We start from the raw sequence: 26746 nt of genomic DNA on the forward strand, positions 1-26746 counted from the left end.
TTAACATGAACTTTGGCCACAATTATCATCTTGAACTGCCTATATTCACCATGTAGAGTGAGGACACTCTGAACACTAGATGCGATGGGGATGAGAGTGGCTGTTCTTTTGCTTCTTGTTTCTGTCAGTCTGACTGAAGGTATGTTTGACACTCACTTTTGTCTGTCATGGCTGATGGTATCAGTGCAAACGACACATATAACACCGCAGAGGAAGATGATAGTGAGATAAGCTTGTTTAACTTTGCAGAAGAAATATTTTTTTTTAGATGATGCTGACCTATAGGCACCATTTGGCTAAACCACAATTATAAATCCACAGGATGTAAACAAATTTGAAGAACAGCTCTTTTTTGGTGTTGTTTTTACTTTGACATATATAATTTTCTTAAAATTATGACTTCTTAATGTTTTTTCAAGGTCTCTTTCTCTTACCAAGCCTGTATTTCCTGAGAGATACAGTAAAAACAGTAATATTGTAAAAAAATTCTATTTTTTTTACGTTTCTATTTAAATATATTTAAAATGTATATTTTATCCCCGTGATAACAGAGCTGAATTTTGTCACATAGTGTTTGGGTGGTGGGTTCATGTTTCATGTTTTTAGGTTTTCATGTTCACTCCCTGCATCCCAATTCGCATACTATCCATACTAAATAGTATTCGAAAATAGAATTAGTATGTCCCAAATCGTAGTATTTTGCAAAGAGTATTCCAAAGATACCCGGATGGTTTACTATTTCAAGTCCGAATTTGAAGTATGGATCGATGTGCACTCTAACGGCTAATATTGCCCACAACCCATTGCGAGTTGGACGGGGATTCGATTATAACTACAAACGTGGATAAAAAGCGTTAAAAAACTACAAACATGACGAGATGTGCGAGTCTGACGGTTAAGTAGAGAAGTTTAGATAAAGGGGTTTGAGTGACCAACTAGCAATATTTAGCCTGACAAAAGTATATTATTCAGTGTTGTCCACATTATATTTCACCCGCAGCAGCATTGTGAACTTTTGTAATGATACGTTTGGCTATTAACTTTTAAATGCATCCTTATATTTAAACTGCAAACACATGAGGAGAGTCTCTGCATTAAAGACTAACAAATGGCAGATCAACGAGCGGCTACATTTCTCTCCGATACGGTAGGAGATTAAACTGAATGTGGAGGATTTGAACTGTGACGAATCTGACGATGCCTTACAGGGCAGTTAAACGGTGACGGGATGCACGTAACTAAGCGTCAGAGCAGAGGTGGACTGTAACTAAGTACATTTACTTAAGTACTGTACTTAAGTACACTTTTTGAGTATCTGTACTTTACTTGAGTATTATATTTTCTGGAAACTTATGACTTTTACTTCACTACATCTGAAAGACAAATATCTGACTTTTTACTCCACTACATTTCTATCAAAGTCGAAAGTCATTTCTGTAGCAGCTTTGAAAGTCAGTGGATGATTTTTTTTGTTTGTTTGGGTTTTTGCAGAAAGCCTTTCAGGAATCACTCTTGTAGTAGCCAAGAAATCTAGACGCACCCTTGTGGCAGCAAATCTAATCTGCCGCGAGTGTCATCTAGCAACTCTCAATACAGTTCTGAGCTGTATAAACCAAACTCTGGTCAGGCCAATCACATCGTGTATAGAGTTGGTGGGTGGGGCTTAACATAATGACGGCCGAGTTGCGCTTGCATGCTTCTAGTAAACACAGAAACTGGAGAACGGCGGTCTTTCAAATCAGCTTTGACCGTGACTCTGGAAGACTTGGAGTTAAGCTTTTCTCAGAGAAAAAGAACAAAAACCGGCACTGAAGTCATTCTTAAGAAGGGAAGATGTGTTCGGAGTTTTGCTTACCGGATACGGTGAAAGTTCGATCTACTAGCTCTAATGCACGTTGCTCTGGTTGGTTGTAGCGCTATCCTATCGCGTGCAGAGGAAGTTTGAAAGACAGCCCTTTATCCCGCCCCTTTGGATTGAGCCGTCAATGGGAAGTTTCCAGACCAAACATCTTGATGTGGGTTTGGCTTGTCAGGCTCTTGCAGGGTCACGTGAAGTTCAATAATTTCCCAGCAATTTTTGAACACTGATCAGTTTATAGCAAAATGGAAGAAGACGGATGTCATAATGTTCCTTTTGGCAAGTATTCACATAAACAAAGTTGATTATGTCTTAGGTTAAAGGGTAAGTTCACCCAAAAATGAAATTTATGTCATTAATGACTCTAATGTCGTTCCACACCCGTAAGACCTCCGTTCATCTTCGGAACACAGTTTAAGATATTTTATATTTAGTCTGAGAGCGTATCTAAGTGTACGCACAATATACCGTCCATGTCCAGAAAGGGAATAAAAACATCATCAAAGTAGTCCCTATGAGACATCAGTTGGTTAAATAGAATCACTTGAAGCATCGAAAATACATTTTGGTCCAAAAATAACAAAAACTACTTCTTTATTCAGCATTGTCCTCTCTACCTTGTTTGTGTTCAATCCTCAAATAAAGATACAAACGGTTATGAATCAGTGAATCGATAATGAATATTATTGGAACAAAATGTATTTTTGATGCTTCAAGAGATTCTAATTAACTAACTGATGTCACATATGGACATTTGATGTTTTTATTCCCTTTCTGGACATGGACAGTATAGTGTGCATACATTTGGATATGCTCTCGGACTAAATAAAAAAAAATTAAACTGTGTTCTGAAGATGAACGGAGGTCTTACGGGTGTGGAACGACATTAGGGTGAGGAGTTAATGACATCAATTTCATTTTTGGGTGAACTAACCCTTTAACATATACAGTTGGAGAATATCAGTTGTGTATCAGTGTATAAGATCCGTGCATTCGGCCATAAAGTGACAGCAGCTTTGTAAAGAGCTTTGTAACTTTTATACAAGTTTAAATTAGTTTAAGGTTGCCGTATGCTAGTATGCCGGATGAAACATCACTGACTGGCTTAAACCAAAGGGGGTAATAGCACTTGGAAAGCGTTCCACCCATAGGGGCGGCCATTGCTAACCAAGCCATCACCTAATGTTAGTATTCCATTGACTCCCATTCATTTTTGAGTCACTTTGACAGTGAATAACTTTACATCTGAGGCGTTTAAAGACTCGATTTGCCCATTGTTTATTTCTAAAGAAACACAACAATGCATAAAAGGCTCCATTACCTTGTATCTTACACTATCGCCCCGTAGAAGCTGTTTTTGTAAAAATAGGCTAACGATTGTGTCACAACCAACGCGAATCTGTCGCACAATTAAGAAATTACCGTATAGACAGGAGGAGATGCTCAGAAGCAATCTTTTACTGTCTATGAGGCAGTCGGGGGGACGTTGAATCGTAAAGTCTGATAAAGTCAAGTAAGTGAACCAAAAGCAACGGGAGAAAATATTTAAACAACTTGATTCAGATTTCACTTTCCACTAGATCTACTAGAAGACCTACAACTGTTAGACAGGTTGCTCACGTCACATCTACGTCGTCAAGCTCAGTCTGAGCCTGCGCAGTTCGCTCAGCCATCAGGAAGTGAGTGCCTCTGATTGGCCTCATTTTTCCGCCGTTGAAGTCATTGGGATAGCTCTGTCCATTTCTTTTACTGTCTATGCTTAAACCATGATGGCATAGTTAACATTCATACAACAACAATAAAATAATGCGCTGACATAAAAAAAGAAAAGTACTTTTGATACTTAAGTACTTTTGAAAACAAATACTTCTGTACTTTTACTTAAGTAAAAATCGTTTTTTACAACTTTCACTTGTAACGGAGTGATATTTGACCAGTAGTACTGTTACTTTTACTCAAGTAATGAAGTTATGTACTTTGTCCACCCCTGCGTCAAAGTCTGTTAAAGATGGCAAAGCAGTATGTCCCGAAGCTTGCATACTTTTCTGTTACACACTACAAAAATATATACTTTTTCTTCACAAAAAGAGTACATACTTTTAGGACGTAGTATAAGTAGGCGAATTGGGATGCAGCAACTGTCATGTTCTGTCATGCACTTCCTCGTTTGTCATGTGATCCTGCCATGTGCTCCCTTGTCTTGTGTTCTGTCATGTCATTGGTTGATTGTTTGATCATTGTTCACAGGTGTCCCTTGTCCAGTCATTAGTCTGTGTATTTTAGCCCTCATGTTTGCCATGCGTCTTTGTCTTTTATTGTGTTTGTGAAATCTGCTGTTGGTGAGATTATGTTAAGTCTTTTGTTTGTTTCGCTAAGTCTGTTTCATGGTTTGATTTAAGTTAATAAAACTGCACTTGGGTTCTAAACCTCGCCTCCAGTAGAACTGTGTTACAAATTTTGTCTTCACCGTCATGATTGCTCATAAATCATTCTAATATGCTGATTTGTTGGTCAATTAAAGATGTTTATTATCAATGTTGAAAAGCGTTTTTGCTGCTTAATATTTTTGTTTGTTTACATTTTTCAGGATTATTTAATGACTAGAACTTGTACAAGATCAGCATTTATTTGAAATGGAAATATTTTGTAACATTGTAAATGTCTTTATCTTATGATCGATTTAATCCTTTACTAATATTTCTTCCGGTTAGTCATGTGGTTCTTTCCCTCGTGTTAAGGTGCATTTTATGCCACCTCATAATTCCTGTAATTACGAGATTGTAGCTTGTAAAAAGTGGCACTTCCTCGTGGAGCTTTTAATTACAGTTTGTAGGCTGGGAATTTTTCTTTCTTTTCTTTTTTTTTTCTCTTTTTTTAATTAGAGAAAAAATAATTATAGCAAATTAACAAATTACAGTAGCTTATACAATGCAAGTGATCATAGACATACATACATGTATAGTGGGTAGAAAAACCAAACCATAACAAATAGAGAGGAAAATCAACAAAGAAAACAAAAACCAAAACAATACAATAACAAACAGAGAGGAAAACCATCAGAAAAAAAAACAACAACTGAATATAAATATAGTGATGTATGCAGGTATATTTGGTAAGTTTAAGCAATGGAGTATTAAGGGATAAGGGTAATTTGAGACTGGGAATTTTCTGAGAGTTACGGCTTGTACCACTTGACTGCTGCAGGCAGAAGCGGAAAAATGGCAGCGCTTCCAGCAGTAAAACATAAAAATAAGCAGTTATTTTGTAATATTTTAAAATACCTGAAGTTAACGTTCGCCAGTGTACACTATTTTTAATGCAAAAGTAATGTGAACATAAACAAAGAGATGTGTAACCTGTGTTTTTCCAACCTTCACCCTGTGAAAGTGCAGTGGCATGACCGTTAAACCTGTGACTTCCCATCAGTGAACTCGTACTAGATCGACGTACTCCCAGTTATGATCTCTGACATCACATAGCCTGGGCCACAACAATGGCAGCCCCTACGGATGCCGTGTTTACGAAAGTTGTACATTAAAAACCAAATCATTTATTTTAAAAAAAAGGAATTACTCTAACATTATTCATCAGCAAATGTTATGCATTAGCAGCTTTTCTAGCTTTAGCTAGTTTTCAGTCCATTGGATGCAAGAATAAATTAATACCAAATACATTTCCAAATATACAAATAATGTCTAATAAGAATAAGCTTCTCTTGCCTTATGCGCCATTTTTTTTTCTTTCTTTCCTCCGTTCACCTCAATAAGGAGTAAGCACCTTTGGTGATAAAAATTATTGTAAATGAGCAGTAAGCCCATTACAGTCAGCCATGCTTTGTTTACATCTAGTTACCACAATTCATTGCGCTCAGGCCTGGAACGCTACAAAGTCGTGAGTTTGAAGTTGTAACTTACGGGCTCAAAAACCTGCCTGGAACAGCATAAACCCTTCAGTTTCACTAATGCTCACAAATACATTTTTTTACGTAGTTGCAATGTTTTTTTTTTTTTTATCAAAATAAAACTGATTAAAAAACCGACCCCACTTCCTTGATAGTGTAGGGTTATATGTTGAACTTTATTCTTTATTCTTTATTCTACAAACAGACGCTGTAATAAGCAGTAGGCTACATAGTATTACATGACAATATCTCTTCATCTGTGATGCAAACAGAGTGAGCATAACTACGGGAAGCAGAAAGTGTCGGACTATACTTCTATTGTTTGCAGCTCGCGGCTACTCTCATTGATTGGGTGGAGATAATGTTGAACACACCTGTATTCTCATTGGTTTGTCTTGTCATGTGATACTATCCTCTGTTTGTCATTGGTTTATTGTTTCATTGTTTACAGGTGTGTCTTGTTTAGTCAGTAATTGTGTGTGTGTGTGTGTGTGTGTGTGTGTGTGTGTGTGTGTGTGTGTGTGTGTGTGTGTGTGTGTGTGTGTGTGTGTGTGTGTGTGTGTGTGTGTGTATATAGCCCTCATGTTCCCTTGTCAGTATTGTCCCTTGTACCACTGGTAGTGAGTTTGTCCATGATTAAGCTCTTGCTTTGCCAAGTCAAGTCAATGCTTTGTTTTTGTACTTTGTTCATGTTAAATAAAACTGTACTTGGGTTTACCTATGCCTCCAGTAGATCGGTTACAATGTGAAGACTGAAGAAATTATGCAAATTCATTGAAATTAGAAATTCATGAAAATTCAGCTTTGCTGTCACACAAATATATTACATTTTAAAATCTAAATAGAAATCAAGGATTTCTAAATAGAAATTGTTGTTTAAAATGTAACAGTATCAATATGGCTGTTTTTTACTGTATTTTTATCAAACAAATGTAGCTTTGGTGAGCATAAGAAACTTCTTTAAGAAACATATTTGGTGGGATCAGGTGAGTTCCAATAGTCAAACTTGCAGATTTAGTTTTTTTATGATGTAAATGTTTTTAAAGCAGCAGGATGTATACCTACAACCAGTCCACGGTGTTACAAAAAGTCATCTAACCAGGAGGAGGACTTTATTTGTGAATGGGATAAGAGAAGTCCTGAGGAGAATCAGACACACACTCTTTATATATGGTGAGTAACAAGAACACATCTCATTATCTGTATAGTTATAAAACATTCTAAACCTCAGAGTTAATGTGCCACAAGTTGTGTAACTTTTTACTCCAGTGATTATTTCTTAGGGTGGGATTATTTTTGAAAGATCAAGTTTACTCAAAAAAAACAAAAACAAAATTGTCCATTAAGTTCTCACCCTCATGTCTTTCCAAAGACTTTTTTTCATCTGTGAAACACAAATAAAGATACTATTTTAAATAAAATAGGAGAGATTTCTGTCCCCCCATTGACAGTATACGCAACTACACTTTAATGCTTCAAAAAGTTCATAAAGAGCTTATAAATGTTCACGTGAATCGAGCAGTTTAGTCCAAATTTTCTGAAGAGACTCGATTGCTTTATATGATGAACGGAGATTGAATTGAGTTGCCACAGTGTATCTAGGCTATTTTATACTTAATACTGACTCTCAATTCCTGGTGTGTGCAGGGACAGTGAAAAGAAAAGTTTTTTAATGTGTGCGAACTCTGGCACGCAATCAAAGAGACACATTTCCTTGGAGGAACTAATCATTAGAAGAAAGATGGACATATGGGTACAGACACAAGTGGGCAATCTCACCTGCAATTCTAGCAAAATCTCAGTCATCCTTGAATGCTTGGGTAAGAACACAGACTAAGAGATCTATTTAAACTGCCATTTTCTGACAGTTTAAATGATGGGATTTTTAAAGTAGGTAATAAATAGGTATATTATACATATATTATATTGCATTATAATTTAAATGTATAATAATACATCCTTTTAATAAATAGTTGCATTATATATTACACATTTAATTGCAAATAATGAATTATATTTTCAGCATAACATTTTGCATGGCATGTCGCCCCTAACATGTCACGCTCATGTTGTCAACAGTCAAATACAGTAAACCTCAGATTACCAGCATGAAAAGGACAACTGATGTCCTGACCCTCAAATTGGACAAACCAAAGGATAACAAAGGTGTTATATACGAGATCAGATGGAGGGAGAGAGGCTTCACATGGCAGAATGTAAGCCATTTCAGAAAATCTGATATTTTCATATCCTGAAGTGAATCTGTTATTTTTTTAACACTGTGTGTTCTGCAATTATAGGCGACATTCGAAACTGAGGACAGCACTAGCAAAGGTAGGAGTCCTTATTCTGTTAATACATGGTATACATGCACCGAAATAAAGTCGTTTGAGTCAGGCATTGATTTTTGCTGGTATTTATTTAAAAAAAAAAGTTAATGACTTGTATTAAATGCAATAGGGCCAATTCAAAAAATAAAAGTTTAAACTTTAAAAGATTAAAAGGGGTAATGGCATGAGATATTAAATACTGCTTCTCTTTTTAAATAAAAAAAATTCAGGGGCCTTTGAAAACATTCTGCAATTTTTTTAGAACTAATTTTTTAATGTTGTTAATGGAGCTGTTGAATACTTGATTCTCATTGTTTGGCCTTGACCAAACAAAAGATATATAACGAACTTAATTACCCATGGAAAGCATTCTCTCTTTCTCCCGTTCTCACATACAAATGCACATACAGTTCAGACACAGAAACATGTCAGTATTGCCCTGAGACTTTATCAGTAAAATAGTTTTGCAACTGAAAAGCTAGACAACTTGGTTGCGAGATATAACGTTGCTGTTCTTGAAGCAGTTAAACTTACATCTTGGCTTTGTTTTATTAGTAGAGACTGATTGTAGAGCTTATTTTCTAATGAATCAACTGAAGGTCAAGTGCATTAGATAATGAAATACAACGGACTATACATTGCTGTACTGCACATTTTTACATACAGTATGTAGGCCATAGAGTTATTCTATTCATGAAGAAAATGTGCGTACTAAATAAAGGTATTACAAATATAGTAGGGCAGATAAAGAGTAAAATGTGGGAAAGTTTGTCAAATGTGGATTTGTGTAGCACCTACTGCTCTGCAAATGCTTCCAATGGAGGTCAGTTTTTATGCAGGTTCTGATTCTTTGAGGCTTTAGCAATTTGACGTATACAGTGAGGGTGTTTACATGGACTCTTAAAGGTACAGCAGCAAATAATGGAGATGTTGGAAAATAATAATAAAAAACTAAATTACTTTTATTCATAATAAATACATTGTTTTTGGTGTGGAATGTGTGACCACTTTAAATGATTTGAGCGCAAAACATAAAAACTAACTGAGATGAATATGTCTGTAGATTCCTACAAGCTACATCTAAAGAAACAGACCATCTACCAGATCCAGCTGAGGCGGCAGGCCAAACTGCAGCCACATCTATGTAAAGACTCACTAAATGCTCTCTGGAGTGACTGGAGCCCAGTGGTGGATGTTCCCTTAGGTTTGATTTCAGCTGAATCTATCAATGAATGCTGCAATTTCACAGTGAAGTAAAAGCATTTGAAAATATTTGGTTAACTGATGTAACACCTCTCTGCAGAAATCCACCTCCCACTTGTACGCTGGGAAGAAAAAAATGGACGGATTGTACCAGGCATATTAATCTCAGCTGGGATGTAAGTATAAGAAGAACAGAGGACATCAGAAATGTTTCTGTTTGTTGGTGTGAGATGAATGAAATTTGATTTGAATGATGCTCCAATGTCAGTTTCTTTAGGAACCACCAGCTGAAGAGTCTGTTGGGGGTGTGGAGTACAGGCTGAAAGTCACCGTTTGGCCTTGTGAAAAACCCAAGAGAAAGGAAAAGTCAACTTTGAATCGAACCTATAAAACCTCAATAACCTATTCAGAGGCCAGGATTTCCTTCATTGCAACTAACAAGGTTGGAAGGTCATGTCGACAGGAGATAATAATTCCCGCTGTGGGCAGTAAGTTTGTGCTGCTGGTGTGAACTGGGAGTGTGTGAGCTTGGGTTTTTATGTATTGTATGTTAATGAATGTCAGAGTATTACAGCAGGGAGCAAGCGCAAGGTGTGGGATTTTTAGTGAAGGGGGGTCTTGAAGTGTAAAGTCTTAAATTACTCGTCATGTTACAATTTTTTTAAATTTTCAGACTGTGAAAAGCCCTCTAATATCACTAAGGCTTCTCAAACCTGCTTAGAGTGGTACAAGCTGGAAAACGGTGAAAACCGGACAAGTGCAAAGAGCTTGTTCGCCAAAAAATCATTCAAGGACATTGAAAAAGGTAGAGATAAGTCATTCCTCCAGTGTAGAGCACTATGTTCATGTGTCATATTAGCATGCTGTGTATGCTAACTCGTGTTTTTGGTTTTAATTACAGAGGTGGAGAAGTTTGTACGTCATTATTACTTTCTTTACACCATGAGAAAAAAACGGTTTCAAACTGTTGATATGTGTCCTTTTTACTGAGAACAAGGAGGTACGTTCAGACTAAGGATGCAGCGATAAGGTTCTGTCCGATAACGATAAACTGCTAACTTTTTATGTTATAAATATTTTATGTTATACCAATAAATGGGCGATATGATATTTTCATTCTCTTTTGTCTAAATAAATTCTTTAAAAAAATACTAAAAACTAAAATAAACAATGGTTCAAGCAAATCATTATAATGTGCAGCATTTTTAAGATTTGATCAAATTATATTAAGATTAAAGATTATCTTTAAGTACTGTATATTTTAGATCATGGATAAATATACAATTATGGGAAATTGTATTGGATAATTAAAATATTGGAATTTCAATTACCAATAGTGGACAATATATATTGTCCACTATTGGTAATTTAAATTCCAATATTTGCTAGTTGAAATTCCAACAGTCGCTGGTCATATTATTAGAATATCATCAAATTGATTTATTTCACTAATTCCATTCAAAAAGTGAAACTTGTATATGATATTCATTTATTACACAAAGACTGATATATTTCAAATGTTTATTTCTTGTATAAACGTCTTGGGATGTTTCTTGTCTGATTTATCATCATAAACTCATATTTGATTAGGAACAAAATTGTTACCAAATAAAATGAATTCTATATATTTTTCTTTTGATCTACTGTGATTGATTGATTGATTGTAACTGATGGATTTGAATATTGGGGGGTTACCTCAAGCAACGTGGATTGTGTGCCTCTCCTCTCTTCCTCCAGACTCTGGGACCCTAAATTACAAATGCAAAATTTATTTTTATCAGAGAACATAACTTTAGATCACTCAGCAGTCCTTTTTGTCTTTAGCCAAGGCAACATGCTTCTGACACTGTCTGTTGTTCAAGAGTGGCTTGACCCAAGGAATGCGACAGCTGAAACCCATGTCTTGCATACGTCTGTGCGTAGTGGTTTTTGAAGCATTGACTCCAGCTGCAGTCCACTCTTTTTGAATCTCCCCCACATTTTTAAATGGGTTTTGTTTCACAATCCTCTCCAGGGTGCGGTTATCCCTATGAGTTGAACTTAAACCCCGAATGAACTAACTTCTGAACTAAACTGAAAACCTTGAATAGGTTCAGGTGTGTTTGATTAGGGTTGGAACTAAACTCTGCAGGGCAGTGGCCCGCTAGGACCGGATTTGAGAAACCCTTCCCTAAAGGGACTTGATCAGGGGTCCCCAATCTCGGTCCTGGAGGGCCACTGTCCTGCAGAGTTTAGCTCCAACCCCAATCGAACGCACCTGAAACAGCTAATCAAGGCATTCCCTGCGTCCCAATTCGCATACTATCCATCCTAAATAGTATTCGAAAATAGAATTAGTATGTCCCAAATCGTAGTATGTTGAAAAGAGTATTCCAAAGATTCCCGGATGGTTTACTATTTCCGGTCCGAATTTGAAGTATGAATCGATGGGCACTCTAACGGCTGATATTGCCCACAACCCACTGCGAGGTGTATGGGGATTCGACTAGAACTACAAACGCGGATAAAAAGCGTTAAAAACTACAAACATGACGGATGTGCGAGTTCGACGGTTAAGTAGAGAAGTTTAGATAAAGGGGTTTGAGTGACCAACTATCAATATTTAACCTGACAAAAATATATTTATTCAGTGTTGTCCACATTATATTTCACCTGCAGCAGCATTGTGAACTTTTGTAATGACACGTTTGGCCATTAACTTTTAAATGCATCATTATATTTAAACTGCAAACACATGAGGAGAGTCTCTGCATTAAAGACCCACAAATGGCAGATCAACGAGCGGCTACATTTCTCTCCGATACGGTAAGAGATTAATCTGTATGTGGAGGATTTGAACTGTAACGAATCTGACGATGATTGACAGGGCAGATAAACGGTGACGGGATGCACGTAACTAAGCGACAGAGTCCGTTAAAGATGGCGAAGTAGTATGTCCCGAAGCTTGCATACTTTTCTGCTACACACTCAAAAGTATATACTTTTTCTTCACAAAAAGAGTACATACTTTTAGGACGTAGTATAAGTAGGCGAATTGGGACGCAGCAATTGATTAGCAAGGCATTGATTAGCTGTTTCAGGTGTGTTCGATTGGGGTTGGAGCTAAACTGTGCAGGACATGGCCCTCCAGGACCGAGATTGGGGACCTCTAGACTAGATGATTGAAAAAATAGCATTAACATGGAGCTGGGAATCTGAGGGATCTGGAGAGGTTCTGTATGGAGGAATGGTCTCTGATCTCTTGCCAGGCCTTCTCCAAACTCATCAGGCATTTAGAACAAGACTCAGAGCTGTTATCAGACGTAACATAAATATTTTTACTTTCCAAGGAATTTTATTTTTCAATTATATGTACTTTATCAGTGTTCTTCTTTGGAAACCTTTTACTTCACAACATTCCAAAACATAATATTGTACTTTTTACTGCACTGTGTTTCATATTAAATATAATATAATACAAATTTTACTTGAGTACAAGTAAGAAAGTACTATATTTTTAATGTAATTAAAGTTGTCATGAACTGGCTTTAAAAAATGGATACTGTTATCTGAGGTCAACTAAGGACGTGTCGTTTTTACATGAAAAAACATCACAACTAATAAGAAATAGGCTATTTTCTACACTGGCTTTGAGGCTCTCTCCAAAATGCTGGGTTTTGATGGGCGTGTCGCACTGGAGACTTGGAAGACCATGGCAAGGATTGGAAAAGATTTGCATATTTAATGAGCTTCAGCTCCACTGTCAGTTCAGTTCACTTGAGGGAGGGATTGTTTTGAAAGCGGTTACCGGAATGATTCTCTCGACCACAGGGCTCGTAAACGTCTTTATCAAACAAACACAACAATTTGGGGGCTTTGTGAGCCCTGGCCCGTATGTCTGAGTCCAGCGTGCTAAAGGTATGTTCTGTTAGACACAGCAAAACGATCTATAACAATGTAATACTATTACATATAAAAACACAATTTACTCACAAAAGTGTGCTGCACCATTCCTGTCGGATCCAATATAGTTTGTTACATTTATATAGTGCTTTTCTAGGCACCCAAAGCGCTTTACATATATAAGGGGGAATCTCCTCAACCACCACCAATGTGCAGCACCCACCTGGATGAGGCGATGGCAGCCATATTGTGTCAGAACGCTCACCACACACCAGCTAATGGTGGAGAGGAGACAGAGTGATGAAGCCAATCAGGATAGGGGGAAGATTAGGAGGCCATGATGGACAGGGACCAATGGGCAAATTTTAGCCTGGTTTTACCAGACTCTCCTACAGTTCATTTGTACATAGAGTCTGGCCACTCTCCATTGACAAGGGTTTATTTCCGCGAAGGCGGGCACCCTGTTGAGGTTTAAAACTATTGGATCTGCCCTGAGCCACTCTGGATCTGCAGGAACCAATCGCTAACGTTTGGTCGTGACGTATGTCATGCGCCCTTCGCCTGTAGGTACTGACTCCTAAGTACTGACTCCAGCTGCAGTCCACTTTTTGTGAATCTCCCCCACATTTTAAATGGGTTTTGTTTCACAACCCATTCCAGGGTGCAGTTATCCCTACTGCTTGTACATTTTTTCTACCACTTTTTTCAAGATGTTCTATCTTTTCCTTCCCTTCACCTCTCTATTAATGTGATTGGACACAGCTCTGTGAACAGCCACCCTTTTTGTAATGACCTTTTGTGTCTTGCCCTCCTTGTGCAAGGTGTCAGTGGTAGTCTTTTGGACAGCTGTCAAGTCAGCAGTCTTCCCCATGATTGTGCAGCCTACAGAACTCGACTGAGAGACGATTTAAAGGCCCTTGCAGATGTTTTGAGTTAATTAGCTGATTAGAGTGTGGCACCAGGTGTCTTCAATATTGAACCTTTTCACAATATTCTATTTTTCTAAGATAATGAATTTGTGATTTTCATTAGTTGTCAATTATAATAATCAAAATTAAAATAAAGAAACATTTAAAATATATCCGTCTGTGTGTAATGAATGAATATAATATACAAGTACATTTTTAGTGAAATAAATCAACTTTTTGATAATATACTAATTATATAACCAGCACATGTACACTGATCAGGCATAACATTATGACCACTGACAGGTGAAGTGAATAACACTGATTATCTCTTCATCATAGCACATGTTAGTGGGTGGAAAATATTAGACAGCTAGTAAACATTTTGTCCTCAAAGTTAATGTGTTAGAAATAGGAAAAATTAACAAACTTAGAAGCCTTAAAATAGATTTTTAAAAAAGCCGTTAGATACTCTGTACAAAAGTGATTAACAAATAATTTTGAATATTTTTTATGCATAACAATTTCTTTATTCATATTATTTAATTGCAAAATTCCTGTAGCTTTCTTTCTTTCTTTCTTTATATATATATATATATATATATATATATATATATATATATATATATATATATATATATATATATATATATATATATATATATATATATATATATATATATATATATATATATATATAAGCAATGCTCAGGTAGGCCGTGGCATTTAAACGATGCCCAATTGGCACTAAGGGGCCTAAAGTGTGCCAAGAAAACATCCCCCACACCATTACACCACCACCAGTCTGCACAGTGGTAACAAGGCATGATGGATCCATGCTCTCATTCTGTTTATGCCAAATTCTGAATCTACCATCTGAATGTATCAACAGAAATTGAGACTCATCAGACCAGGAAACATTTTTCCAGTCTTCAACTGTCCAAATTTGGTGAGCTCATGCAAATTGTAGCCTCTTTTTCCTATTTGTAGTGGAGATGAGTGGTACCCGGTGGGGTCTACTGCTGTTGTAGCCCATTCGCCTCAAGGTTGTGCGTGTTGTGGCTTCACAAATGCGTTGCTGCTCACCTCGGTTGTAACGAGTGGTTATTTCAGTCAAAGTTGCTCTTCTATCAGCTTGAATCAGTCGGCCCATTCTCCTCTGACCTCTAGCATCAACAAGGCATTTTCACTCACAGGACTGCCGCATACTGGATGTTTTTCCCTTTTCACACCATTCTTTGTAAATCCTAGAAATGGTTGTGCGTGAAAATCTCAGTAACTGAGCAGATGAGATGCAACTGTCATGTGATTGGTTGATTAGAATCTATTATTATTATATATATATGTAATTTTAAATTTCTTTATTATATATTTTCTATACTTGGATTAATCAAGTTAATAAAAAAAGAATGTGAAATCTCTCTCTCTACATAATCTCCAAACACAGGTACAGAAAGTCTTTGATACTGCCCAGGTTTGGAGTAAACACCTTTTTTGTCTTTATTGTGCTTGAAATAAAATAAAGGTGCTTTAAAAAATCCTTGAATCTGGTGTTCATGAAAGAGTGGAAACTCTGTTGTCTTTATGGTTGTTGTCCACCTATACTTACCTTGCCATAAACCTGTTTAAATAAACTCCTGTACCATTCGTTTTGCAACAACTTTATTGTCATTAGTATCACTTTATTCTCAAAATAGTACAGTTCTTTTCTCATAATGCTACATTACTTTTTTTATAAATGTTTTTTTTTTTCTAAAACAGAAGTATCACTGTCAAACTGCAGAATTTGTGAACAGAAAGACTGAATGCTTCTCCAGAGAAATCCTTTGATTTCAAATATATATAAAAAAAAAGTGTGCTGCTGCACATCCCTGTGTGTGTAATAAGCAGTGTCTGTGCATTGTGTACCTACAGATGCATATTACTAACGCCTTTAAATAACACAACAAATACTGCACTATTGACTTTAAACCAGGTTTCAGTTGGTCAAAGGCGAAGTCGATTTCAGTTAGCAACGCATCAATGCGGCTGAACACACCTTGTTTTCAGACCATGGGCGAACAGATGGGCACAAGTGCATTTGCTATTTAAACATCTGGATGTGAAAATGATAACTGCATCAGGCTGAAACTAGCAATAAAGATTTGTGTTGCGCCTGGCGTCGCATTGCGCCGGGTGTATGATAGGGCCCTTAAAGTGTTACTTCAGCGATTAGCATATGGCTTTGTATTAGTAGAAACCCTGGAGTATAATCAAATGATTGTGCTTCCCCCCCTGATATCCCCCTGAGACGAGAGATTTATGCATTTTATTTCTAGAAAAATTCCTCCCGTGACGCAAATTGACGATATTTGCGTCATCTTTGGAATGTTTGGCCAGAGGCTAAAGACTACAGCCAGCAGAGGGAGCCATTTCCGCATGTTTTGAACCCGCACATGGGGGATGGGAGATCACACTCAGACAGAGCTCAGCTGGCAGCTGCAGCCCTTAATTTAAACGGATGCTGAGCAATGTAAGTGTTTTAACTTCTCAAATTAATTTCTATGAAAGTTAAGCTTCCAAAGGCATGAACTGAAAACGTGTTCTGAATGTATGCTGCGAATGTGGTCGCGGTACCTCAGCTCTCATCAAGAGAGCTCATCAGCTCAATTATGACATTAAATGTAATCTGACTCCTGCAGCGTTAGTGCTGTGAGACTCACGCGGCAACTCGATCATTATATTGAACAGACACGTTCAGTATTTAATTGTACTTTCTGAATTCAGTCACTGTAATCCAGTAGTAATGGCTTTGGGAATGGCCTCACAGGGCAGCAAAGCATTCTGGGAATTGTAGTCTTTCATCCCCATGAGACAAAATACAGTCCCTGACAAAAGTCTTGTCGATTATCTATTTTCTAAAAATACCTGATATTAACCTGACTTTTAATTAATTAATTGGTGTTAGAAATAGCTCATATGAAAAGCTAAAACCCTCCCAAATTATGTTTAATGCACTGAAATAAATAATTTTCATAGAAAAAATATTTATCATTTAATCAAGACAGAAAGGTCAAATTTTGGCAAGACAAAAGTTTTGTCGCCTATACAGAAATTGAACAAATTTACTGCAAATACAAAAATATGTCAGCAAATTAAGTTGTGGTGCTGTGAGATCCAAATGTAATATCTTGTATGACTTCCATGAGCTTGAAGGACTGCATCCATGCGGTTCGGCAAGGATTCATACAATTTATTGATGAAGTCATCAGGAATAGCTAAGAAAGCAGTCTTGCATGCCTCCCAGAGTTCATCAATATTCTTTGGTTTCATCATCCATGCGTCCTCTTTCATCCTACCCCACATATGCTCAATGATGTCTGGTGACTGGGCTGGCCAATCCTGGAGCATCTTGATCTTCTTCGCCTTGAGGAACTTTGATGTGGAGATGGAAGTATGCGATGGAGCACCGTCCTGCTGCAGAATTTGGCCTCTTTTATGGTTGGGAATAAGAGGTAGCTAAGATTTCTTGGTATTTTAGACTATTGATGTTGCCTTCCACCCTGCAGATCTCTCGCACACCCCCATACTGGATGTAACCCCAGACCATGATTTTTCCGCCACCAAACTTCACTGTTTCTGGGTGAATCTCGGATCCATTCTGGCTCCAGTAGGTCTCCTGCAATATTTGCCGCGACTGTGGTGTAATTCAACAGAAGATTCATCTGAAAAATCCACCTTCTGCCACTTTTCCAGCATCCATCCTTTTAGCAGGTTGTGGGCCTTGGCAAATGCCACACGGTTTTTCAATTGTCTTTTGTTTAGTGCTGGCTTCTGGGCACTGATTCGACCATGGAGGCCATTTCGAGACAGAATCCGACAAACTGTTCTGGTTGACACAGGGACTTCAGGTGACCAGGTCTCGTGGAGCTCTGCTGCAGTGGAAAATGGGCTGGCCTTGGATTTTCGAGCCAACAAACGGTCCTCTCGAGCAGTTGTCTTGCGGGTTCTGCCTGACCTGGGCTTGTCAAAAACGTCTCCAGTCTCTTCAAATCTTTTTTTTATCCTCTGTACTTGACACTGAGACACATTGAAGGTGTCTGCCACATCAGCAGTGGATCTGGTCTTCAGCCTCTTGATAATCAAAACGTTAGTCTCAGGGTGAATCTTAGGCATGTTTGCAGAGGTCTAGTTGCAGTTGATGTGAAGGTCTAGCGTACTGGGGTTCTTTTTATACACACTTGAGACCTAATTGATCCATTATTAGTCACAGGTGAAGCTCATGACAAGGTGACAACACTGCCGTGCAAAGGCAAAAGACCTTAACTTCAATTTTGGTCAAAAATGAGTTATTGCCATTTTTGGAACAATGGACATCAGGTTTATCATGTGGAAAAATATCTTGAGTCAATTTTGTTCTTTTCTGCTAAAAATAGGATGTTGTTTTTGCCATAATTTCCAAAAGCAGAGGGAAAGCAAAGGCAGAAAACCTTAACATCAGTTAGAGTCTTTTGGCTTGGTTCCGCTGCACTTTAGAACGCTGGAATTCAGTTACGCTTGAGTTAAGGCACTCTGCCTTTGTTTTACCAAAGTTAAGATTTTTGCCGCGCTGAAGTTACAGTGTTATGCCTAAATGTAATTGAAGCACTTTTGCCACAACCATAAACAACGCGAGTGGGTTGGGCACGCCTCACGACACACCTCTGGCGAGGAGAAAACATTACGCACAGACCAACCCTAGCAGATATAACTTAGATCGCAGCTTACCTTTGTTTTTTTAAACATGGTCAAAATCCATGGAAAACAACATCCACTGAGAAGACAAATCCATTGTTTAAATCCATCATGTGCTGGCGGGCTAGTCTAATCTATCAAAGTGCAAAGTTGTCCGGAGGTTGACCACTATGAAATTGTCCCGATTAAACAGTTAAAATGCTGACAGCTAAACGGTGTAAAAGTGTGACTGTGGGGGATTCCGACAGCGGGACCTAGAACACAGTCTGCCGCTAAAGCTACTGTATGAGCTAAAAGACACAAACTGCTAGCATTGGTCACTCACTGCTGTTGTCGATAAAACAACACAGATGTGAATAAAGGTTGCGTTTACTTAAAACTGGTAAAACTCGTGGTGCATTTATATTTGTTGTAAAATACCCCTTTTGTCGTTTAACATATCATAGCTTTAAAAAAAATATTGAGAATTATTCCATATAAATTATTTTGAATAATTAATGTTGTATGAGTCAAACTAACATTTTTGCACCAGTATTTAATGTTACTAAAAATAAGACAATGAACAGGGGGTACAAATTGTTTTGGTAACACTTTACAATAAGGTTCATTAATGTATTAACTAACATGATCTAACCATGAGCAATATATTTGTTACTGTATTTGTTAATCTTTGTTAACGTTAGTTAATAATATTAAAGCTGTTCATAGTTAGTTCAGTTCACAGTGCATTAACTAATGTTAACAATATTTTATTAAAGTATTAGTAAATGTTGAAATTAACATTAATAAAGATGAATAAATGCTGTATAAACGCAGTTCATTATTATTGTTAACTAATGTTAACTAACAAACTTTATTGTAAAGTGTTACCGATGAAAAGACACCATCTTTTCTATGATGTATTAATACAGAGTTTTTTCATTAATTCTGGAAAACATACACACAATGTCATCAGATATAAGCATATTCCAATACGTTTTGTCAGAAAAGGGCGAATGGTATTTGAGAAAGGACGTCTACATATTACTGGCATAGCCAAATCAAACCTTTTAAATGTAAGAAATATTTGTGGAAGGTTACTTTATTAACCTCTTAAAGTGTTATTTTACTTAAATTAAGTACAATGATACAGTTTTAAAATGATCCAGTACAGTTGTAGCCTTCTCATCATTTTTTTATTTTGTAATATTCTATTGATGTAATATTAAGCCTTACTAGACAGAACTCACTAAATGTTATTTTAAGGCTATCATTGTTATCATATACATATTTTTATAGAGTGATAAAGTCAAAATTATCAATAAATTAGAAGTTAAGGTATTTTGCCTTTGTATGACCCATTATTGTTTTGCAGATAATGCAAAGGCAGAATACAGTAACTTCCGAATAAGGGTCAAAGGTCAAGTTTGAGCTAAAAAATATTAATGTAGATAAATATATTAATTATGATAATATTTATTAAATACACAGCCAATTACTACTTGGCAGATTTTCAGTGTTCTACCTGTCATACAATTGGCTGGACAACAAAAAAACTTTAAAGTCATTTTTCTCAGTTTCACACTCTGGTGAGTTAAGGTCTTTTGCCTTTGTAGGGCAGAACACTTATGTCTTTGCAAAAATTGACTCAATGGGCTTTACCAAGCTGTGAATATTAGAATACTTTTTGAAAGTTTAGTTTTTCACTGAAACATTATCACAAAAGCTGGTGGGATTAAAATGAGCCATTTCTTGTAAAAAAATCTTGATTAGAAATATATTTCAGCGGCACTTTAGGTCAATTTGTACACAAGCGACAAGACTTTTGTCAGGGACTATACATTTTCTGTCTTTTCTCAATCTAGAAAGCACCAAATTCGAAAATAATTTCACATTTCTACTACATTAATGACCCAGTTTAAATACAGATTCATCTTTCCAGCGCTGAAGTTCCCCTTAAAGCATAATCAAAAAGTATAGCTTTCAAGGAAAAAAAAGTCAGGTTGTATGTGTAATTTTAATGATAGTTACCAATTTAGTTACTAAACATAAACAATAGTTAAATGATTATGTTTGGAGGTCAACCGTGTCATCTCTCTCTCTCTCTCTCTCTCTCTCTCTCTCTCTCTCTCTCTCTCTCTCTCTCTCTCTCTCTCTCTCTCGTCAATATGTTATGGTTCTTTCATCAGATTTTAGTGAAAAAGGTTGACAGACATAGTAATGATAATGGAAAAGTTGCTCACAATAAAGACTGTCTTTTATCAAGTCAGAATAAGAGTAAGAGAGTCACCATTGTAAATTTATTTAAAAATATCTTTCAGAAAGTCTCTTAAAAAAAAAAAAAGCATACAGTGGTAAAACAGTGTGATCAAATTTCAAATAGCTTTAACATTTAACATCAATATCTCATTGGCATTGGTTACTCCAAACAAAAATAAATACAATTCTGAAACATCTAGAATGTAAAATCTATATATTTTTCCCTAATAAAAAAAAAAAAAAAAAAAAACACTAAAGAAAAAAGTGATCACCAATAAAGTACAGCATACATTTGTTGAATAAGGTGAATAGTTTGTCCATGTTGTCAACCAATCATTTTAAGTGGCACCGAAAAATTCTGCAACACAACACAAATACTTCATTGACTACATATTATCATCAATTTTGCATCGGCACTTCGTATTCCAAATGTAGATTTAATTGTGCTTCAAGTCCAGGGTTACAAGTGCACCTGAGCAGTGTCCTCAGAACAGTGTTGCACCAAAACATGTACCCAAATAATCCATCATCCAGGCTTCCTCTCGTCTCTGCGTGAGAAATAAACCAGAGTCGCATTAACACACAGGATACGGTTTCATTATCAACACAGGCACAACATAGACTGTAATCAAGGTAAATATTCGGAATAAGACTCATTTGAACTTACATGGCACCAAAAACAGACTGAGGCAAACAATCATGGCCATTGTAAAACTACTTGTGGTGATTCCTTGGGCTCCGCTGTCAGTGAGGTCAATATGATATTCAGGATCGTGGTGGTCCAAGTCTTTGCACTTTTTGCTGTGATAAAATAACAAAAAAGTTTTTTTTAAACATTCAGCGACAAAATGTGGTAGTTTAATCTCATCAGCAACTATAAATATGTGGTTATATTAGCACTGCATGCTTTGTATTGTGATTTTGACATTTAACAAATGCTTTAATAAAACAAGAACTCTTCCAAGAGGAATAAAAAAGAGCTAGAAGCAGTGGAAGAGATGCTGTATGACTTACAGTTGCTTCTGTAAATATTGCTTGGTGGTCTCGCAGGCCTGTGTCTGTCTCTCTGCGGCAGTTTGGAGCTGTTTAGAAGCAAGGCGCAAAGCCTCACAAGATGCGAACTCCTGGGCCTTCAGGGTCAAATTGTGCTCCAGGGCTTCAATCTGGTCTGAAATGATAATGGAAAAGCTCTCTTCAGACATTACAACTCATGTTTTGCACTCAAATCTTTTTATGTAATGCCCATTATTTGTGTAGCCCCTCGCAATGTTAGCACTCCTCTTCAAACATTCCTCAAACAATATGCCAAACATTCTTTACAAAAAAAAAATTATAAGTCCATTGGCTTATAAGGCAATGTCTGGGCACGGCTTATCAGTTTGTTTCTTAAAGGGGCCTTGATGAAGTCAGAGCACTATTTTGGTGGTAGCTGGCTGGTGTTGTTCACTTGCTGCTTTGTCTCAGATTTGACACTGGTGTTAAAATGTGGCCTTGGTGTGATACGTTTTTTCTAGACATCACACCTATCCTGTTTTGTGAAAAGTTTTTTTTAAAGGAAAAAGGAAAAGAGCCACCTAACTTTTTCCAGATAACCACTTTATCGAGCGGGTAAAAGGCAGAGCGAGGCGATTTTAATCAGCGCAGTCTCTCTCGCTTTTGTATTCCCTGTTATTTTCATATCTCATGCATTCAGGAGTCGTTTCCTGCAGTTGTTTAGCGGGCCAGGAAATCCTTTATAAATGAAACAATATTCTGGATTTGAACATATAAATTTGGATAAACACGACTGTTCTCTGCTGAAAAAAACAACCTTAGTTGGTTTTCTAGTCTTGAAAAATGTGTAATGGTCCAAGTTGGTACAAGTTGATTTAAGCTAACTTAGCTCTTTATCCGTCAGGTTTTTTTCATTTTTATTTTTTTACAATTGCCAGTCACCAACAGCTTTTTGGGCCATTTTCACAAAAATGTAATGACCCCCAGAATATTTTATTGAATGAACATCTGAACATGCAATATATCAAAAGAAAGAACAGACTCTCTGCTTTAGGGTGTTTTATTCTAGCTTTCTTAATCAACACTTTAGGTTCATAGGAAAGCAACACTTTTGAGCAAAGCTGAGAAAATCACATTTTTGTCTAATACTACATCTGGATCAGATTCAGTAGGCCTACGATGATCAAAAGATGAAGTACACTATATTGACAAAAGTTTTGAGACACTTGTCTTTACATGCATATGAACATTGATGACATCGCATTCTTATTCGCGGGGTTTAATATGGAGCTGTGAAGGCTTTCCCAAGGTTTAGGAGTGTGTGTATGGGAATTTTTGACCATTCTTCTAGAAGCGCATTTGTGAGGTCAGGCACTGATGTTGGCCGAGAAGGCCTCGCTCACAGTCTCCGCTCTAATTCTTCCCAAAGGTGTTCTATCGGGTTGAGGTCAGGACTCTGTGGAGGCCAGTCAAGTTCCAACTCACTCATCCATGTCTTTATGGACCTTGTTTTTAAGCAATGGTGCGCAGGAACAGGAAGGGGCCATCCCCAAACTGTTGCCACACAGTTGGGAGCATGAAATTGTCCAACATGTATTGGTATGCTGAAGCATTAAGAGTTCCTTTCACTGGAACTAAGGGGCCAAGGCCAAACCCTGAAAATACAATCCCATGCCATAATCTCCCTCCACCAAACTTTACACTTGACACAAAGCAGTCAGGGAAGTACTGTTCTCCTGGCAACCGCCAAACCCAGACTCGTACATCGGATTGCCAGACAGTGATTCATCATTCCAGAGAACTCAAGAGTTTCCAGAGTCCAGTTTGCCCAACTGCATCCAACGCTTTGCATTGCACTTGGTGATGTAAGGTTTGGGTGCAGCTGCTCTTAGTCTGGAGATATTGTACTTGTTCAGGAGTTGTGTAATATCGCCCCCTATCTTATAACATTGATAGCATGGAAAGCCATGAAAAATTGTCATTGGCAGGGAATCGTCATTGGCGATTGTTTAACACAAGATAACTTCTAAATGGCAAGGAACGAGTTAAGATGGTCAAAGTTGGTTTATGGTGTTAACTGTTTGAGATGGTCTACCAGCATGGTTGTAGAAGATTAATATGTTTTCCACCCTTGTCTAACTGGTCAAGATGTTCCCAGAGTCAGGACAAGTAGGGGGTTTAGCTGGTTTTACTGGGTGGCCTACTGGTGGAGACCAGTGTGACCAGCTGAAAACCACCCAATGCATTAGTCTGGTCAGGCTGGGAGACCAGTCAAGGCCATCAAACTAGCTTAGGCTGGATTAAGCTAGGTTTGTTCAGGGTTAGGGATGCTAAAATAATGATAGACGGAGCAGCAAAATCCTTTAAATTCTGGTATCCTGACACATTTTGTACTACCATTTAAACATTTGAGGCCAGTACCGTTAATTTTAATTTTTGTTTGTTCGAAATAAATTCATAATTTTATTCAGTAAGGATGTATTTAATTGATCAAATGTAACTTTAAAGATTTTTAGATTTAGAAAAATAGTTTTAAACCTTCTATTCATCAAAGAATTTTGAAAAATCATCACGGTTTCCATAAAAATATTAAGCAGCACAACTGTCTTCATTATTATTTAATTGGTAATAATAAGGAATGTATCTTGAGCACCAAATCAGCATATTAGAACAGCTTTGCCGTCACAGGAAAAAAATAAATTTTAAAATATATTAAAACAAAAAAGTTATTTTAAATTGTAATATTTCAATCTTATTAATATTTCAAATTATTTTAATTAAATAAATGCAGTCTTGGCGAGACTTTTATTAAATTACGGACCCCCAAAAACAGCAGTGTATTTTTATCTTATATTGAACTTTTTGAACTATATTGAAGTTTTCTGGGAATGTAATACATAAATGCACATTTTAACAGTATAAAAAGAAATATGACCAAAAATAGAAGAGTTTTATACAAATGATACCGCTAGTTAGTGTGCTTCATGTTATTATAACAGCCACTGTATATAATTCCATGTCACAAAACAAGTCCTGCCTATTTGTTGTCTCTTCCGAGTTTCTATGGTTACATGGGAAAATGCATCTAAGAATATCGTCAGAGGGAGAGAGCACTCCTTTCATGGCTCCTCTGATGAGAGGAAAAACTCTGACGGGAATTTTCCTACCTTTCTGCAGGCTGATTTCTGTAGTGAGGTTTCCCTCGATGAGTTTGTATTCCTCAATCCTGCTCTCCAAAACCGTGATGTTTCCATTCAGAAGGGCCTGTGGAGAAACAGGAGGTTAATTAAAAACAAGTTCATAACCGCGGTGAGGTTCGGCCGGAGAGGTTCGCACTAAGACTTTAAGGTGTGGACCGTGTGGCTGTCAGATCTCACGGGTGTGTGAGGGAACGACACCACCTCCAAAGGTCAAAAACGGCATTTGACCAAAAATCTAGGCAGAACCTCTTTTAATGCAATATAGCAGCCTTAGATAAAAAAAAAAATGTGTTGGCAGGAACATTATAACCCCAGAGACAATGTGAACATTATCAGGAAAGTTTTTTTCCAGGAAGAGCTGTGATTGATATCCTGAAGGCTCATTGGTCATAAGCTGCAGTTTATTGTTCAGATCATTTGATTTGCCAGATATTTGCATAACTGTTCAGATTTAACTTGACCCGACTTGCTCACAACTTCCCGTTGGAGCTCATTATGTGAAACAAAACCCGTTTTCATGTCTGAGTTTCATTTTTTTAAAAATGAAAATGAAAAAAAAAAAAAAAAAAAATCAGAGTAAAACATCCGAGTGTCATTATAACTCCACCATCTGTAATCTTTCTGAGGTTTAGGCTAGACAAAATAGTTTTTAAACCAAAACAAAAAGACACACTTACATTTTCTTGCTGGCTGACGTTCAAAGAGGTATTCAGAATCTGAATTTGCTCCTTGTGCTGCTCGATTTGCATCTGTAAGGCAGTCTGGTTCCTCCATCCCTGTCTCACCAGCTCCTCAAGGGCTCTTCGGTCTTTGGTCCACACGACTCTTCCTCCTTCATACTTCTCCGTTAGAGCTTGCATCTCCTTGCGACACTGACTGGCTCCTTTCATGTCAGGCGAGGTTGCCCATACCACAATAATGACGAGCGAGATGATCGACCACAGGGCCAGGAAGCCGATCACAATGTTACGAGTAGTCTGAGAAGATTTGGAGTTTGCCATCCCGAGGCACTAGGTCGCTTTCAGGTTGGAGATGTGGGCAAAGAGTGGGCTGGTGGTGGGTGTGAGTCCAGCGAAAGGCTCTCTTCTGAGCGAAATGAAACTTTTAAAGCCTGGGTTTCCCCTCCAAGCTCAGCTCAGGAAAGGGGAGTGGCTCTGCTACTGATGGTGGGACCTGCCGAGGTCCTCAGTACTCCAAACACACAGCTTGCTGCAACGTGACATCAGCGAGAGGTTATCCTCGCGTTACTGGGAAAACCAAAACCCTCCCCCCTGTTTTTTACTAAAAAAGCATGTTTCAGTTTCCATTCCTCGGTTCTGGGGAGTGTCTTGGCAGAAGTCCCGGATCTTGGCAGAGCGTGGTACCTCGACTAGGTCTTTTTTTTGAACATTTTTTAAGTGGCTCAGTGCAGGAGCAACTCAGTGTTTCCTGAACTTTTGCCAAGCACTGAGTGTCCATGCTCCTTTCAATCACACAAACACACACAGCTGCTTATAGGAGTTAAGGGGGTAGCACTTTAT

At 37.4% G+C, this 26746-nt stretch overlaps 1 protein-coding gene and 1 pseudogene across 1 annotated transcript; one reads left to right on the plus strand and one right to left on the minus strand.

The window, feature by feature from the left end:
- LOC137058265 (uncharacterized) lies at positions 1-10321 on the plus strand (annotated as a pseudogene).
- A 10710-nt stretch (positions 10322-21031) lies between these two features.
- si:ch211-1a19.3 (uncharacterized) lies at positions 21032-26481 on the minus strand. Its single transcript, XM_067431186.1, has 5 exons — positions 25904-26481; positions 25194-25290; positions 22048-22201; positions 21701-21834; positions 21032-21581 (listed from the first exon to the last, which is right to left on the minus strand). Coding segments are annotated over exons 1-5 (711 nt in total). The 5' UTR covers positions 26228-26481; the 3' UTR covers positions 21032-21579.
- Positions 26482-26746: the final 265 nt, after the last annotated feature.

Source organism: Pseudorasbora parva, chromosome 22 (genome assembly GCF_024679245.1).
Source record: "Pseudorasbora parva isolate DD20220531a chromosome 22, ASM2467924v1, whole genome shotgun sequence".
Classification (NCBI taxonomy): Eukaryota; Metazoa; Chordata; class Actinopteri; order Cypriniformes; family Gobionidae; genus Pseudorasbora; species Pseudorasbora parva.

Excerpts from the sequence above, each read along its gene's own strand:
- si:ch211-1a19.3 (XM_067431186.1), bottom strand. The coding sequence starts at position 26,227 with ATGGCAAACTCCAAATCTTCTCAGACTACTCGTAACATTGTGATCGGC. Across the intron at positions 25,291-25,903 it reads ACGTCAGCCAGCAAGAAAAT|GCCCTTCTGAATGGAAACAT; the intron begins GTAAGTGTGTCT and ends GTTTCTCCACAG. Across the intron at positions 22,202-25,193 it reads AGAAATCAGCCTGCAGAAAG|ACCAGATTGAAGCCCTGGAG; the intron begins GTAGGAAAATTC and ends TTATCATTTCAG.